The 14,217-nt window shown below is 44.7% G+C and overlaps 1 protein-coding gene across 3 annotated transcripts in view; it reads right to left on the reverse strand.

Moving 5' to 3' along the window:
- Positions 1 to 14,217, reverse strand: part of myo9aa (myosin IXAa) — a 338,748-nt gene that overhangs the window by 239,260 nt on the left and 85,271 nt on the right. For all 3 annotated transcript variants that reach the window (XM_079554645.1, XM_079554646.1, XM_079554644.1), the window contains exon 2: positions 4,492 to 5,466. In XM_079554645.1, the coding sequence (XP_079410771.1) occupies positions 4,492 to 5,382 (891 nt within the window). In that variant the 5' untranslated portion in view covers positions 5,383 to 5,466. The remainder of the gene's footprint in view (positions 1 to 4,491; positions 5,467 to 14,217) is intronic.

Raw genomic sequence — 14,217 nt, forward strand, 5'->3', positions numbered from 1 at the left:
TGACATTTTTGTCACATTTCCATCCATGTTTTCGTCTCAGTTTTGTTGCTATTTTCACAGCTTTTTTCCAGAAGCTTTTGGATTGGGGTAAAGCCAAACTGGAGAAAATGTGCTCGGTTCAGGCGGGAGTTAAGGGGTTAACTGAACATGGAGCTGTTGATCTACAGGCTTAACCATGAACGATAAAGACCTCCCATCACAGCTGTCAGGGATGTTTAGATCAGTCCCTTCGTCTTGCAAAAACATCCTTTTAGAAGCTCACAGACACAGGCAGAAGGAAATAGGGCTGAATGGTTAGTGGACGTTGCTATAACCAATAAGCTGAGGCTAAACAAGCTAGCGAGCGCATCACTGTTAGCTTCATCCTGCTCTCCGCGCTAACAGCTGCCGCTCACGTGACCCGCTCTGCCTTCCCGCCGCTTTGTGCTGCTACAGTCGGACGGCTCTTACATAACTTTACAGGAATGTAGCTGATGCCGGGGACCCGACGACGAAACAAAGCTTGGCTGTGTGCACGCCGGAGCCGCTCGCAGCCACGGAGGAGGAGGCCGAGGCCGGAGCGGGCGGAATGTGGACGCGGAGACACAAAAAAACAAGTCTGCTTCCTGGGCCGTCTGCCTTCAAACCGGTTCTCCGCGGTCGTAATCACAGAAACACGAAGCGGCGGGAGAGAGACACAGCTGTGGCTAAAGCCGCCTTGTGTAACCGACAACGCCGCGCATTCACGGCGAGCGATGAGCGCCGCAGCTGGGGCCAATCCGTTTGCGCAGAAAATCACGATCCTAGGGCTGCTCGATTATTGAAAAAATAATAATCACGATTATTTTTGTCATAATTGAAATCACGATTATTCAAACGATTATTTGTTGCCTTTAAAAAAATCCAGCAAAAAAGTGACAAAAATCCAGCAAAAAAAGTGACAAAAATCCAGCAAAAAAAGACAAAAATCCAGCAAAAAAAGACAAAAATCCAGCAAAAAAGTGACAAAAATCCAGCAAAAAAAGACAAAAATCCAGCAAAAAAGTGACAAAAATCCAGCAAAAAAGGGACAAAAATCCAGCAAAAAAGTGACAAAAATCCATCAAAAAAGTGACAAAAATCCATCAAAAAAGTGACAAAAATCCAGCAAAAAAGTGACAAAAATCCAGCAAAAAAGTGACAAAAATCCAGCAAAAAAGTGACAAAAATCCAGCAAAAAAGTGACAAAAATCCAGCAAAAAAAGTGACAAAAATCCAGCAAAAAAGTGACAAAATCCATCAAAAAAGTGACAAAAATCCAGCAAAAAAGTGACAAAAATCCAGCAAAAAAGTGACAAAAATCCAGCAAAAAAGTGACAAAAATCCAGCAAAAAAAGTGACAAAAATCCAGCAAAAAAGTGACAAAATCCATCAAAAAAGTGACAAAAATCCAGCAAAAAAGTGACAAAAATCCAGCAAAAAAGTGACAAAAATCCAGCAAAAAAGTGACAAAAATCCAGCAAAAAAGTGACAAAAATCCAGCAAAAAAGTGACAAAAATCCAGCAAAAAAGTGACAAAAATCCAGCAAAAAAGTGACAAAAATCCAGCAAAAAAAGACAAAAATCCATCAAAAAAAGACAAAAATCCAGCAAAAAAAGACAAAAATCCAGCAAAAAAGTGACAAAAATCCAGCAAAAAAAGACAAAAATCCAGCAAAAAAAGACAAAAATCCAGCAAAAAAGTGACAAAAATCCAGCAAAAAAATGACAAAAATCCAGCAAAAAAGTTACAAAAATCCAGCAAAAAAGTGACAAAAATCCATCAAAAAAGTGACAAAAATCCAGCTAAAAAAGACAAAAATCCAGCAAAAAAGTGACAAAAATCCAGCTAAAAAAGACAAAAATCCATCAAAAAAATGACAAAAATCCAGCAGAAAAAAGACAAAAATCCATCAAAAAAAGACAAAAATCCATCAAAAAAGTGACAAAAATCAAAAAATTAAAAATTAGAACAAAAAAATTGAAAAAAAACAAAATTGACAAAAAAAGACAAAAAAGATTTTTTGAGATTATGCTAATTTTGTAATCGTTTACTGTTGTAATCGAAATCGTAATCGAATTTCGATTAATTGCACAGCCCTACACGATCCTCATTATGACTCGAGACGTCCAAGCGTGGAAATGTGAGGAGGCCGTGACCGGTGCAGGAGTTCACCAGGCGATACCTTCGGACGGGAAATGGAAGAAGCATCACACTGAGGGAAGAGTTTTCATACAAGGAACCGCCTCAAGGTGTTCGGGTACATTACGGGTGTAAATGTCGAGTTCATCTGGCCTTCAAAAGGATTGAAGAACATCTACAAAAGACAATCTTGAAGTGGAACTAAACAAAAGATTTACATTAGGTCCAATACTCAAAGGTCTTATGCCAGGTTTACATTGAAAATATACGGAGGACGGGCCTCGGGGAGCGTCACGAGCAGGGGCGTCGGACTGGGGGGGTAAAGGGTACTGAGTACCCAGGGCGCAGAGCAGGGGAGGGCCCTCAAAAATGCTGCAAAAAGTGTTCTGTATTGTACTTTCCAAGTCTCCTCATTATTGATACTATAAGAACTGAACAACCGGCTGAAATACATCGGTGGCTACACAGAATGTTGCACAAACAACAATGATAGGATAATATCTCAGGGCCCCGACACCCCTTTAAACATGTGCTAATGGTTCGGCCCACACACCGGCAGCAGTGACTTGCTGAGGTGGACTCTGTGATGTAATGACACAGAGCTATGAGGAAAGACAGATCTGAGTCTGGCCTCGCTCTAATGTGCTTTTATTTAACACTAGCCTGTTCTAGCGGAGCTGAGAGGAAACTTTCTGTCATAAATGAAACTTAAACATGAGGCGAGTCCTGCCTCTGCCTGCGCTGAGACAGAGTCAGAGTCAGAGCTGCTTCTCTCCTCGTTTTAACCTCTAAAGTTTCTCTTTCCTCATGTTTATTATAATTGAGCCTCAGGCCGATACAGAGACAAAGCCACAGGTCGCACACGCCGTTGTCACCGAATGTATTATGCTAATTAGCCGCGCGCATTTGGATTCATTATAAATGCGCAGCTTTGGAGACGAGTCAGCCTGGTTCTAGTGAAAGGTGGAGCTCGTGTTATTTAACCGATTCCAACGCAACTTTATACAACAACAATTTACTGACAACACACTTAAAGGTACAGGCTTCAAATATGGTGAGACTGAATCAGACTGAAGCCCTTGAGTTTTGTGTTCAGGCCTGGGGCCACAGAGACATCATATTATCATCATTTTGTGTAAAATAGCATTTTAAAGCCTATTTTAAAGTCACAAATGTGTTATTCTCAGCACAAATATCCCATGTCCAGAATATATATACATATATATTCTATAGGAGCTTCCCCAACAGTGTGGGCGTTGGAGCTGAGCCACGGGGGCAGATGCTACGCCGGCCCCGCAGATGTAAACAGAGTCACGGAGCTTCATCGTGTTGTGAACCGGAGCTACAGCAGCTCCGGGACTTTCACAAAGACACATCAGTGTTGCTTTTACCGAAACACCCGGGATCTGCACTGGGAATGTGTTTGTGCCTTGATGATGCACAGAGCTTTCCGAAAAATGCTACGAGCTAATGTGAAAACCAGAAATATGCACGAATAAAGTTGAGTAAGCCCCATCTACATAAAGCAACAACAAGGATCACACACTGAGCCGAGCATGTTGATTTTTAAGTTTATTGCTCACATTTCATCTACAATGGGCCGTAGTCGATGTTTTCTCCCGGAGCTGCACATAGAAATAATCATTTCTATGCTAGCCGCTTAGCAGCAAACAACTTGCTTGCATTGACCCTGTGAAAACAAGTATTATGCACTAATAACGTCAATAAAGCCCTTAACTGCATAGAGCAGCCTTTACGATGATCACACACTGAGCTGGACTTGACACATTTGTGGTTTATCGCAGACTTTTAAATCAACAATGAGCTGTAGGCGGTTGTAACAAGCTAACCGGGCGAACTGGGCCATTAGCCACTTGCCACCAATATCCCTTCAACTGTATGGGCTGGATATGAGCTTAAACACTGGGGAGATCCTGCGGAGACCATGGGGGTTTAGCTAAAGATCCAGGAGTAAAGAGGGAGACTAGTTAGCCTCCAGACAACTGGAGTTTTCAGCTGCTTCCAAGATGGCTACGAACGCACTCTGAGCTGACGCGCGGCTCGAGCGTCTGACTTCAGTAAGCAAAAACGTCCAACTCGGGGCCCAAGAAGCGAGCGGTCTGAACGTGGCATCATACCTGATATTTCTGTTTACGAACAAAAACTACTATGAGTTGTGTCCAAACTACTAAGTTCAGGAAGAACAGCAATGAGTTCATAATTATGTTTCACAACTTTCAGGGAGCACGACTTTCATGACAATGCAAACAACTGCTCGCCTGACATGAAAACGCTTTACTCTAATCAGCGCTCGAAGGATTGTACCCGAGTTCAGCAGCTCCGCGTCTTACCTCCAGCACGGGCCCGGCCCCCAGGATGATCTGCTCCACCCCGCTGGCGTAGCCCTTCTGACTGAGCGCCGTCAGGTGGTGGATGAGGAAGTTGGTGCTCTGCGTCTTGCCGGAGCCGCTCTCCCCGGAGATCACGATGCACTGGTTGCTCTGCCGCTGCAGCATGGCGTGATAGGCCACGTCCGCCACGGCGTAGATGTGCGGCTCCAGCTCCCCCAGCGTGTGGTTGTCGTACATCTTCACGTACTTGGGGTTGTAGATGGGCAGGAACTTGAAGGGGTTGATGACGATGAGGATGCTGCCCACGTAGGTGTAGATCTTCTCCTGGCGGAAGCGCGAGCGCAGGTTGTCCAGCAGCGAGCGCTCGTTGAGTTCGGGCAGGCAGCACAGGTCGGCGAAGTCGCCCTGGGAGTCGGGCTGAGGCAGGAGGCCGCGCTCCACCATCCTCCTGCGCTCCTCCGTCACCTGCAGCCACATCTGCAGGCTGCCGCCGTAGTGGATGGAGCCGTCCAGGTTCTTCAGCCGCAGGAGGAAGCGGTAGTCGTCCCCTCCGGACAGCGGCCGGTGCTCCAGCGCCACGCGGGGCCACAGCATCATCCTCTGCACGGGGCAGTCGTTGGGGTTCAGGATCCACTCCTCGCCCCCGAACTCCTTGACCTCGGCCAGGACGTAGCACTTGGTGCGGTCCAGCCGCAGCCGGTCGATGACCCTCTCGATGGCCTCTGCGGCGGTGGTGGTCTTGCGGGCGCTGATGGGGCAGTAGATGGTGCCCTCGGCCAGGGCGCCCGGGTAGATGCGCACGGTGCACTCGGAGTTCTCGAAGCGCTGCCGTCTGCCCAGGGTGCCCATGCCGCCCACGCCGCCTCCGCCCACGCCATCACGAGCACTCATGGCGCCGCTCCGGCTCCCATGAGCCGCGGGCCGCACTGGCACGTCCTTCGCGGGGCTGGGGGGGGGCGGTTCAGGACATCACCACTGCGGAGAGAGGAGAAAACAGGGTCAATGAGGCGCCACAGCAGGAGGACGAAGCAGTGAGACCTCAGAGCGGTGAGGAGGGGCTGGAATACACCCCAGGTGAGGAGGGGGAACTGGAATACAGGCCAGGTGGGGAGTGTCCTGCCCAAGCACACATCACAACAACATCAACAACAACATCTCAACAAGTGTAGAACCTAATGCAAGAACCTACAGCCTCTCTTCTTTCTCTGTGCCAACTCCAAAGACCCTTTAACTGTATTCGATCCAGCCCAGCCCAGGACCCCGCCCCCTCCTGTGTCAGATGAACCTCCTCATCAGATATGCCGGGTCCTGGTGCGGCGTTATGTAATCTGGGGGAGTGATTATTTTGCCTGACAAACGCAGTCATAAAGGATCAGGGATAAGTCGTGAGGATCTGCAGGATTACCATTAACACACTGACTGACCCGCACACACCAGCAGCTGCCGCTCGCTGAATCAAAGCATTCAGGCTTTAATACACCACAGCCCCCGCTCGCTTCAGACACGACTGCACTGTGGCCTCAGACACAATGACCCGAGGAACATGGAGGAACATGAATGAACACTGGAGGAGACGATGGAGACTGAGCTCACAGCTGCAGATGCACAGATCCAGATGTTTAGCTTCTGATACTTATGTTATCTGTAATCGACCACCTGGACATTGGCTTAAATGAGTTGAATTGAGGAAATGTTTCTTGTTTTGAGCGGTTTTCACTCATTTAGACACTTTTCCTGATCGGACCGAGTTTGCTTTGCTTGTTTGAGGACATTTCAGACCAGTTCTAGGGTAAATCTCGCTTGAAATAAGAACGTAAAATTGCCAATGAGATAAGACCAATTTTCTTTCCCCATTGGCAAAGAAAATGACCTGAAATAAGGACGAAACGTATCGAAACGAGTCAGAAACATCTCAGAACAAGTGAAATAATCCGGGACAAATGCCCAACAACTTCTTAACCAGTCAAAACAGCTCAAATGTGGATTATTGTGCTCAAACTGAGATGTTTATACTGATCTAGTTCATTACTTTTTGCAGTGTAGGGCTGAAACAACTGATCCATTAATCGACAGCTGATGACTAAAATAGTTCCAACTATTTAAATCAGGGGGAGGTAAGTTTTCGTCGTGGAGGCCGACTTTCATCATCGCCAAAACACCCAAGGGCCGAACCTCAACATTGTACCTAAAGTAAAGAACTGTATCTACAAATGCCATTCATTATAACAGACACAGTTAGTGTTTCTGTGCAGTTTCAGATGGAAAATATTGAATAAAAGTTCCCTTTATACTCGCGACCCACTGAAAATGGTTCCGTGACCCACTTTATGGCCCCGACCCACCAGTAGAGAATCACTGTTTAACATTATATCTGACCAAGCGGGATGTTCTGTCAGGACATTTCTAAAATACTGACTATTTCTGGCATTTTAAGAGCACTTTAACAAGTATTTGATCTAGACTTTTTGGTTTCTTTTTAAAAGAAACTAGGTTGAAACAAACAAAAGCTGTTCAATTACCTTACGCGTTTCGACGGACAAGGGAACCACTTCCGTCTTCGTCAGAGGCGTCTCCCAACATCCCAATAAGAGACGCATCAGGCACGTCGGGAGACGCCTCTGACGAAGACGGAAGTGGTTCCCTTGTCCGTCGAAACGCGTAAGGTAATTGAACAGCTTTTGTTTGTTTCAACCTAGTTTAAAAAGAAACCAAAAAGTTTATCACTCAAGAAGACACAATGAATGTAAGAAAAGAAGTATTTGATCTCTTATTTCCATAATAATATTTCTCAAAATCATCTTGGGGGCCAGAGGTTCTGTGCTGGAGGGCTGGATTTGGCCCCCGGGCCTGACGACGCTGCCTCCCCCTGATTTAAATAATCAATTAATCATTTTCTAGTAAACACAAGCTCAAATAAAGCAAAAAAACATGACAATTTTGTATTTTTGATGAAAACCTACTTTGTTTTTGAAGTTCGGGTCTGTAGTGTTTTGTACAATCATTATAAATATTTGTCTTTGTGCTCATTCCGCTTTCTGATTGGATGAGACAAAGCGTCTCCTACAAACGTTCCCTTTAAGTTTGCTCCATCAACACGTCCTCAAGCGGCGCCATTTTAGCTCCATGTGGTCGAAAAATGTGAAAAAATACTATTTCCATGAACCTTTCACAGCCAAGCGAGTAATCGATTAATCGTTGAAATAATTGATTAACAAAATAATCGTTAATTGCAGCCCTGACCTGCACATGTTTTCACTAACGACAAATTCTCAGCTTTCAAATGAGACACTGCACTTGCTTATAGACTGTAAACAAACACATGACAAAAAACAACAAAAGAGCAACAACAACAAACACAAGTTTTAAAAAGCCATAAAAGAGCAACAGAAAGCGACAAAAATGCATTAAAAATGTGACACAAACATGACATAAAACACGACAATGCAACAAAAAAAGCTTCGATCAGTTTTGGAGGTCTTAGCTTTCAAATGAGGCATTGCATTGGCCTACAGGGCCTGAGCTTTCAGGTCAAGAAGCTTTTAGATTTAATTTACACCATGGTCTGGGTGAATACTGGATTCTGATTGGCTGGTGCATTATTTTGGTGTAACCGCACACGTAGTCCGGTAGTTAAATCACTGGGATGTCACTCCGCTGTGGCGTCGCCATAGCAACGCCTGACACAGCTGAGTCAGATAAAGGCGTAATTAGTGACTGACAGGAACGTATGAGATGGATTTAGTGTTTGCTAAATGTTTGTAGAGGAGAGTGAGCAGCTAGGTTAGCTACTGTTAATAACATATGAGCTTTACATTTCTATTGGAAACGGTTAAGGCTATTCATCATTTTCAGACGTACATAAAATGATCCTGCATTGAAGCATCTTTGTCTGGATTAGTAAAGTCAAACATAAAAGTTTGAGTTGGGGGGGCCCAGGTGTGAGCGACTCCACCGCAGGGTTAGTCCTGTTGTGTTGTGATTCTGTGGTAAATAAATAATAAAGTCTTTTACGGTACATAGGCCTAAGTGAAACGTAAACAAGCAGCAGCTTCCGTCTCTCTTGGTACAGCGGCGGGTTGTTTTGCCTTTATCTGAAAACCCTTGTAGTTACACATTGTTTTACTGGACACTTTTGTCCATCTTTACCCTGTTTTTGTGAGATTCAGCAGATTAGTCCGTACGAGCCATGATGGAAACGTTAGCTTATGAGCTAAAGACACGCGAGTCCTTAAGCGGTAAATGGTTTCAACTTATGTAGCGCTTTTCTACCTTCATTAAGATAGGATAAGACAATCCTTTATTGATCTCACAAAGGAGAAATTCACTTGTTAGTCGGCGTTCAAGAAGATCACTCAGAGTTAATAAAGTGCAGCTGATACAGAGATTATTGCACATGTTACTTCACAGTCTTATTGTACAGTCCAAAGGCAACAAAGCAGAGTTAATTTCGTCTTAATTTTAGTCAAAGTGATATTTTTGTGACTAAAATTGGACTAAAACTAAATTAAAAATTTCTCATGAGACTAAAACTGTGACTAAAATGTCCAGATATTTGAGTCGACTAAAATCAGACTAAATAAAAATGAAAAGGAGAGACTAAAATCATCCAAACTTGTATTGAGCGTCTGAAAGAGCCTCAGATCATGTTTAAAGGATCAGCTCTGAGCTTTGTTCATGTGGAGCAGAAACATGAAGCAGAGGAACAACATTAAACATGATTAGAATCAATATTATCAATGCAAAGTCCACTCAATTAGTCTTAATTTTAGTCGACCAAAACTAGACTAAATTTGAAAAGATTTTTTTGACTAAATCTCGACTAAAATTAAACTCCATTTTAGTCAAAAGACTAAAACTAAAATAAAATATGTTGTCAAAATTAACACTGCACCTGAAACCCAGCAATATCCCTACTATTGTTCTGCTAATGTTCATTCACTGGAGAGTAAAACAGATTATATTCATCTGCTACGCTCGTCCCAGGAGATGGTGAAAGACTGTTGTGGAGCGGAGGGAGCTGCGCTGGAGGAGCTGACCAGTGCAGGACACCACGCTCTGAAACAGGGACAAACCCAGGAGGTGCTGCATCGAGACTGAAGGCTGTAGTCCGGTTTCCTCCACCTCCAAAAACATGCTCCTCAGGTCGGCCCACATCCTGCTCAGTCACAGTTTGGTTTTTTTGATTATGAAATACAGATTTATGTCGATCACGTCCGTCTCGATGCCTGACAAAGCACATGGGTGTTTTCTGACGGCCATTTCAAAGCCCACGTAAAAAATAATCTCCACTGTGTATCTGCATGTGTGTTTTTATGGCTTTTCTCAAAAACCCTCAGCTTCACTTTAACATTTCAGACACATATGGGACGATGTGGATGCGCCTCTAATAAGATTAAAGCGACTGACACGGGAGGAGCTGAAGGCGCTGGCTTTGCAGGAGCCTTATTAAAACGAGAACTGGGTCACTTCAAAAGCACGTAATTGGCACGGCTGCGAGTGAAAGAGGAAGCAGCAGCGGGACACGTGTCGGCCGGGCCGGGCCACAAAGGAGTCCTGCTGGGGGGCGGAGTCACGGAGTCAAGGCCCTGCTGGGGGGGGCGGAGTCACGGAGTCAAGGCCCGGACACTTCCTGTTCCTCTGGTCACACACGGCCTCTCCGGGCAGATGCCACTGAGGAGGCGGAGGCAGAAACAACCAGGAGGAACCGGGAGGAACCAGGAGGAACCGGGAGGAACCGGGAGGAACCGGGAGGAACCGGGAGGAACCGGGAGGAACCAGGCTCTGCATCTCAGACAAACATCATTTCCCAACGGGGATTAATAAAGTACCTTAACCTTCTCCTTCTCCTCTTTTCTCTTCTCCTCCTTCCACTACTTCTTCTCCTCCTTCCACTACTTCTCCTCCTTCCACTACTTCTTCTCCTTCCACTACTTCTCCTCCTCCTTCCACTACTTCTTCTCCTCCTACTACTTCTTCTCCTCCTACTACTTCTTCTCCTCCTACTACTTCTTCTCCTCCTACTACTTCTTCTCCTCCTACTACTTCTTCTCCTCCTACTACTCCTTCTCCTTCCACTACTTCTTCTCCTCCTCCAGTGGATTCTTCACAGGGATGAGGTCATGAGTGTAGGTGCCCTGGACGGGGTCTCGGGTTGGGAACCATGTGAGGTTTGTGACACGGTTATGGAAAAGATTCATCAACATGTCCAAACACATCTGTAAATGGGACCCGTCTAATAGATACAGATGGAGAGTATTTTTGCTGATGCTGATCTCCAGATTATTTTTAGAAACAAGGCTACATTGAAAAGTATAAACGTGACGTCTTGTTAAGCCAAAGCTGAGAACTTATATTTTGATTAAAGATCATTTTGGTCCTGAGCCCTATGTTAAGGAGAGGGAGGAGGAGAAGTAGAAGAAGGAGGAGAAGTAGAAGGGGAGAGGAAGGAGGAGAAGAAGTAGAACAAGAAGGAGGAGAAGAAGTAGAAGGAGAAGTAGAAGAAGGAGGAGAAGTAGAACAAGAAGGAGGAGAAGTAGAACAAGAAGGAGGAGAAGAAGTAGAAGAAGGAGGAGAAGTAGAACAAGAAGGAGGAGAAGAAGTAGAAGGAGAAGGAGGAGAAGGAGGAGAAGAAGTAGAAGGAGAAGGAGGAGAAGGAGGAGAAGAAGTAGAAGGAGAAGGAGGAAAAGAAGAACGAGAAGGAGGAGAAGAAGGAGAAGGAGGAGAAGAAGTAGTAGAAGGAGGAGAAGAAGTAGTAGAAGGAGGAGAAGAAGTAGTAGAAGGAGGAGAAGAAGTAGTAGAAGGAGGAGAAGAAGTAGTAGAAGAAGAAGTAGAAGGAGGAGAAGAAGTAGTAGAAGGAGGAGAAGAAGAAGTAGAAGGACGAGAAGGAGGAGAAGAAGAAGGAGAAGGAGGAGAAGGAGGAGAAGAAGAAGGAGAAGGAGGAGAAGAAGTAGTAGAAGAAGAAGTAGTAAAAGGAGGAGAAGAAGTAGTGGAGGAAGGAGGAGAAGAAGTAGAAGGAGGAGAAGAAGTAGGTTAAGGTTAAGTTTTACTTTATTAATCCCGTTGGTAAATTCACTCTCTGCATTTGACCCGTCCTCAGAGCTGCAGGGCCGACCTGTAGGACCAGTGAGCTCCAGCCTGGGCCGGCGCTCGGGGACCGGCTAGAGGATTCACCTATTGTACATGTTTTTAGTGGTCGGGGAAACCGGAGTGCCCGGAGGAAACCTACACAGACACGAGGAGAACATGCAAACTCCACACAGAAAAGGCCCCGTCCTGGTGGGAATCGAACCCGTGACCTTCTAGCTGTGAAGCACGAGCCCTAACCCTATTTTATGTGTTTTATGTTGCAGACTTTTGCACGTAATTTCAGAACCACAAGACACAGAAACTTGCCCTTTTTTGTCTTTCAAATGAGCTTCCTCTAAAGTACCTACTAAACATGAATGTCCTGAATAAACCCCTGACACAGCGCCTCCTGCTGTCACAGCTCAACACTGACACGTTTAGAAGCTTCAGGATTATAGACCAGACATTTGACCAGAAAAATCAGCATCGTCCTCGAGTCTTTCTACACATTTCTACGATTAAGTCTGTACTATAATAATAAATGTTTGACTGTAGGCTATTTGAAAGAATGTTTAAAAATACATATATCGGCCAAACCCCCTTTAATAACCTCAAGTATCCATAAAAAGAGATAGATGTACATCACACAGGTGCCTCAGTACGACCCTGTAGATCAGGGGTCGGCAAGTTTGCATCACGGAGGCCGATTTTCATCATCACCAAAACACCGAGGGCCGAACCTCACCAGTGTAGCCTAAAGTTAAGAACCATTTTCAGCAAATGCCAATGTTTTACATCAGTGGTTCTAAAGTGGTCCGGCTCCGAGACCCGACATTACCTTAATGACGAGCTGCGACCCAAATAAAACTGTCATTTGTCATATATCTCATAAAATATTGCATTTGCCACACGTTTTTAATGAACAAGCCGTAGATTTGCTTTTAAGACTGAAATTATGATCAAAACAACCCAACAATACTAATTTGAACAGACTCCAGTTTGTTTCCGTGTAGTTTTAGATGGAAAATATTGAAAAAAGTTCCCTACAGGCTCGCGACCCACTTTTGAGCCCCGACCCACCAGTTGAGAATCACTGTTTTACATTATGACCAAGTGAGATGTTCTGCAACGACATTTAAAAAATACACCATAAAAAGACACTATTTCTTGAGTACTTTAACAGGTATTTGATCTCTTATTTGCCTGTATGAAGTATAATATATGTAGTATAATATATATGGTATAATATATATGGTATAATATAGATGGTATAATATATATGGTATAATATAGATGGTATAATATATATGGTATAATATAGATGGTATAATATATATGGTATAATATATATGGTATAATATATATGGTATAATATATATGGTATAATATATATGGTATAATATATATGGTATAATATAGATGGTATAATATATATGGTATAATATATATGGTATAATATAGATGGTATAATATAGATGGTATAATATAGATGGTATATAGATGGTATAATATATATGGTATAATATATATGGTATAATATATATGGTATAATATATATGGTATAGTATATATGGTATACTGTAGTAAAAGTTCCAGTCCTCTGGTACATAAGGTTCTCCATGTGCCTCCTCACCCCCTGCTGAACGGGCGCTCTCCCCCGGCCTGTCCCGCACCAGAATAACTGTAAATACGGGAGCTGGAGCTTGTCGTGGGCACAGGCGCCCGGAGCAGATGGCCGTCCCGCTGCTCAGAGGCTGGGACGGGACGGGGAGGGCGAGGAGAGCGAGGAGAGCGAGGGAGCACCGGAGGGAGGGGCTGAGGGGAATTACAGCCGTCCTCTCCCACATCACATGAAGCCAATCAACTAATGGACCGCTCTTTAAACGGCCTGAGAGTCCTGTCCCGTCGGCGAGAGTCCTGTCCCGTCTGGAGGAGGCGGCGGCCAGACACAAAGGAAGGGCCGGACATGAGATCATGCAGTGACACTGGAGAGGGGCGCGGCCGAGATCGATGGAGCCGGAGAGAGCGTCCAGTTTCATTTCAAATGCTATTAAATATTAAAGGGCAGATAATACAATATCGGGAAGTGCTTTTGGGGTTTGGTTTACGAAACACGTGGGGGGAAGCGGAGACGAAGCAGAGACGAAGCAGAGACGAAGCAGAGACGAAGCAGAGACGAAGCAGAGACGAAGCAGAGACGAAGCAGAGACGAAGCGGAGACGAAGCAGAGACGAAGCGGAGACGAAGCAGAGACGAAGCAGAGACGAAGCAGAGACGAAGCGGAGACGAAGCGGAGACGAAGCGGAGACGAAGCAGAGACGAAGCGGAGACGAAGCAGAGACGAAGCAGAGACGAAGCAGAGACGAAGCAGAGACGAAGCAGAGACGAAGCAGAGACGAAGCGGAGACGAAGCAGAGACGAAGCGGAGACGAAGCAGAGACACGCCCGGGACACGGATGGAAAACAAGAACCAAAAACAATCTTTTTAGATCCGAGTTTTTGTGCTGTTGGTGCAGGGACAGTACTAGGAAATGACTTGGTTGTTTCAACTCAAATAAATGCCCCCCCCCATTTTTGTATATTCTACCCCCAATTTTTTCAGATTTTCCCCAATTTTTAAAAAATATTTTCTTCTTTTTTTTTCTCATTTTCACAATTTTT

Source organism: Gobius niger, assembly GCF_951799975.1.
Source record: "Gobius niger genome assembly, chromosome: 4".
NCBI lineage: Eukaryota > Metazoa > Chordata > Actinopteri > Gobiiformes > Gobiidae > Gobius > Gobius niger.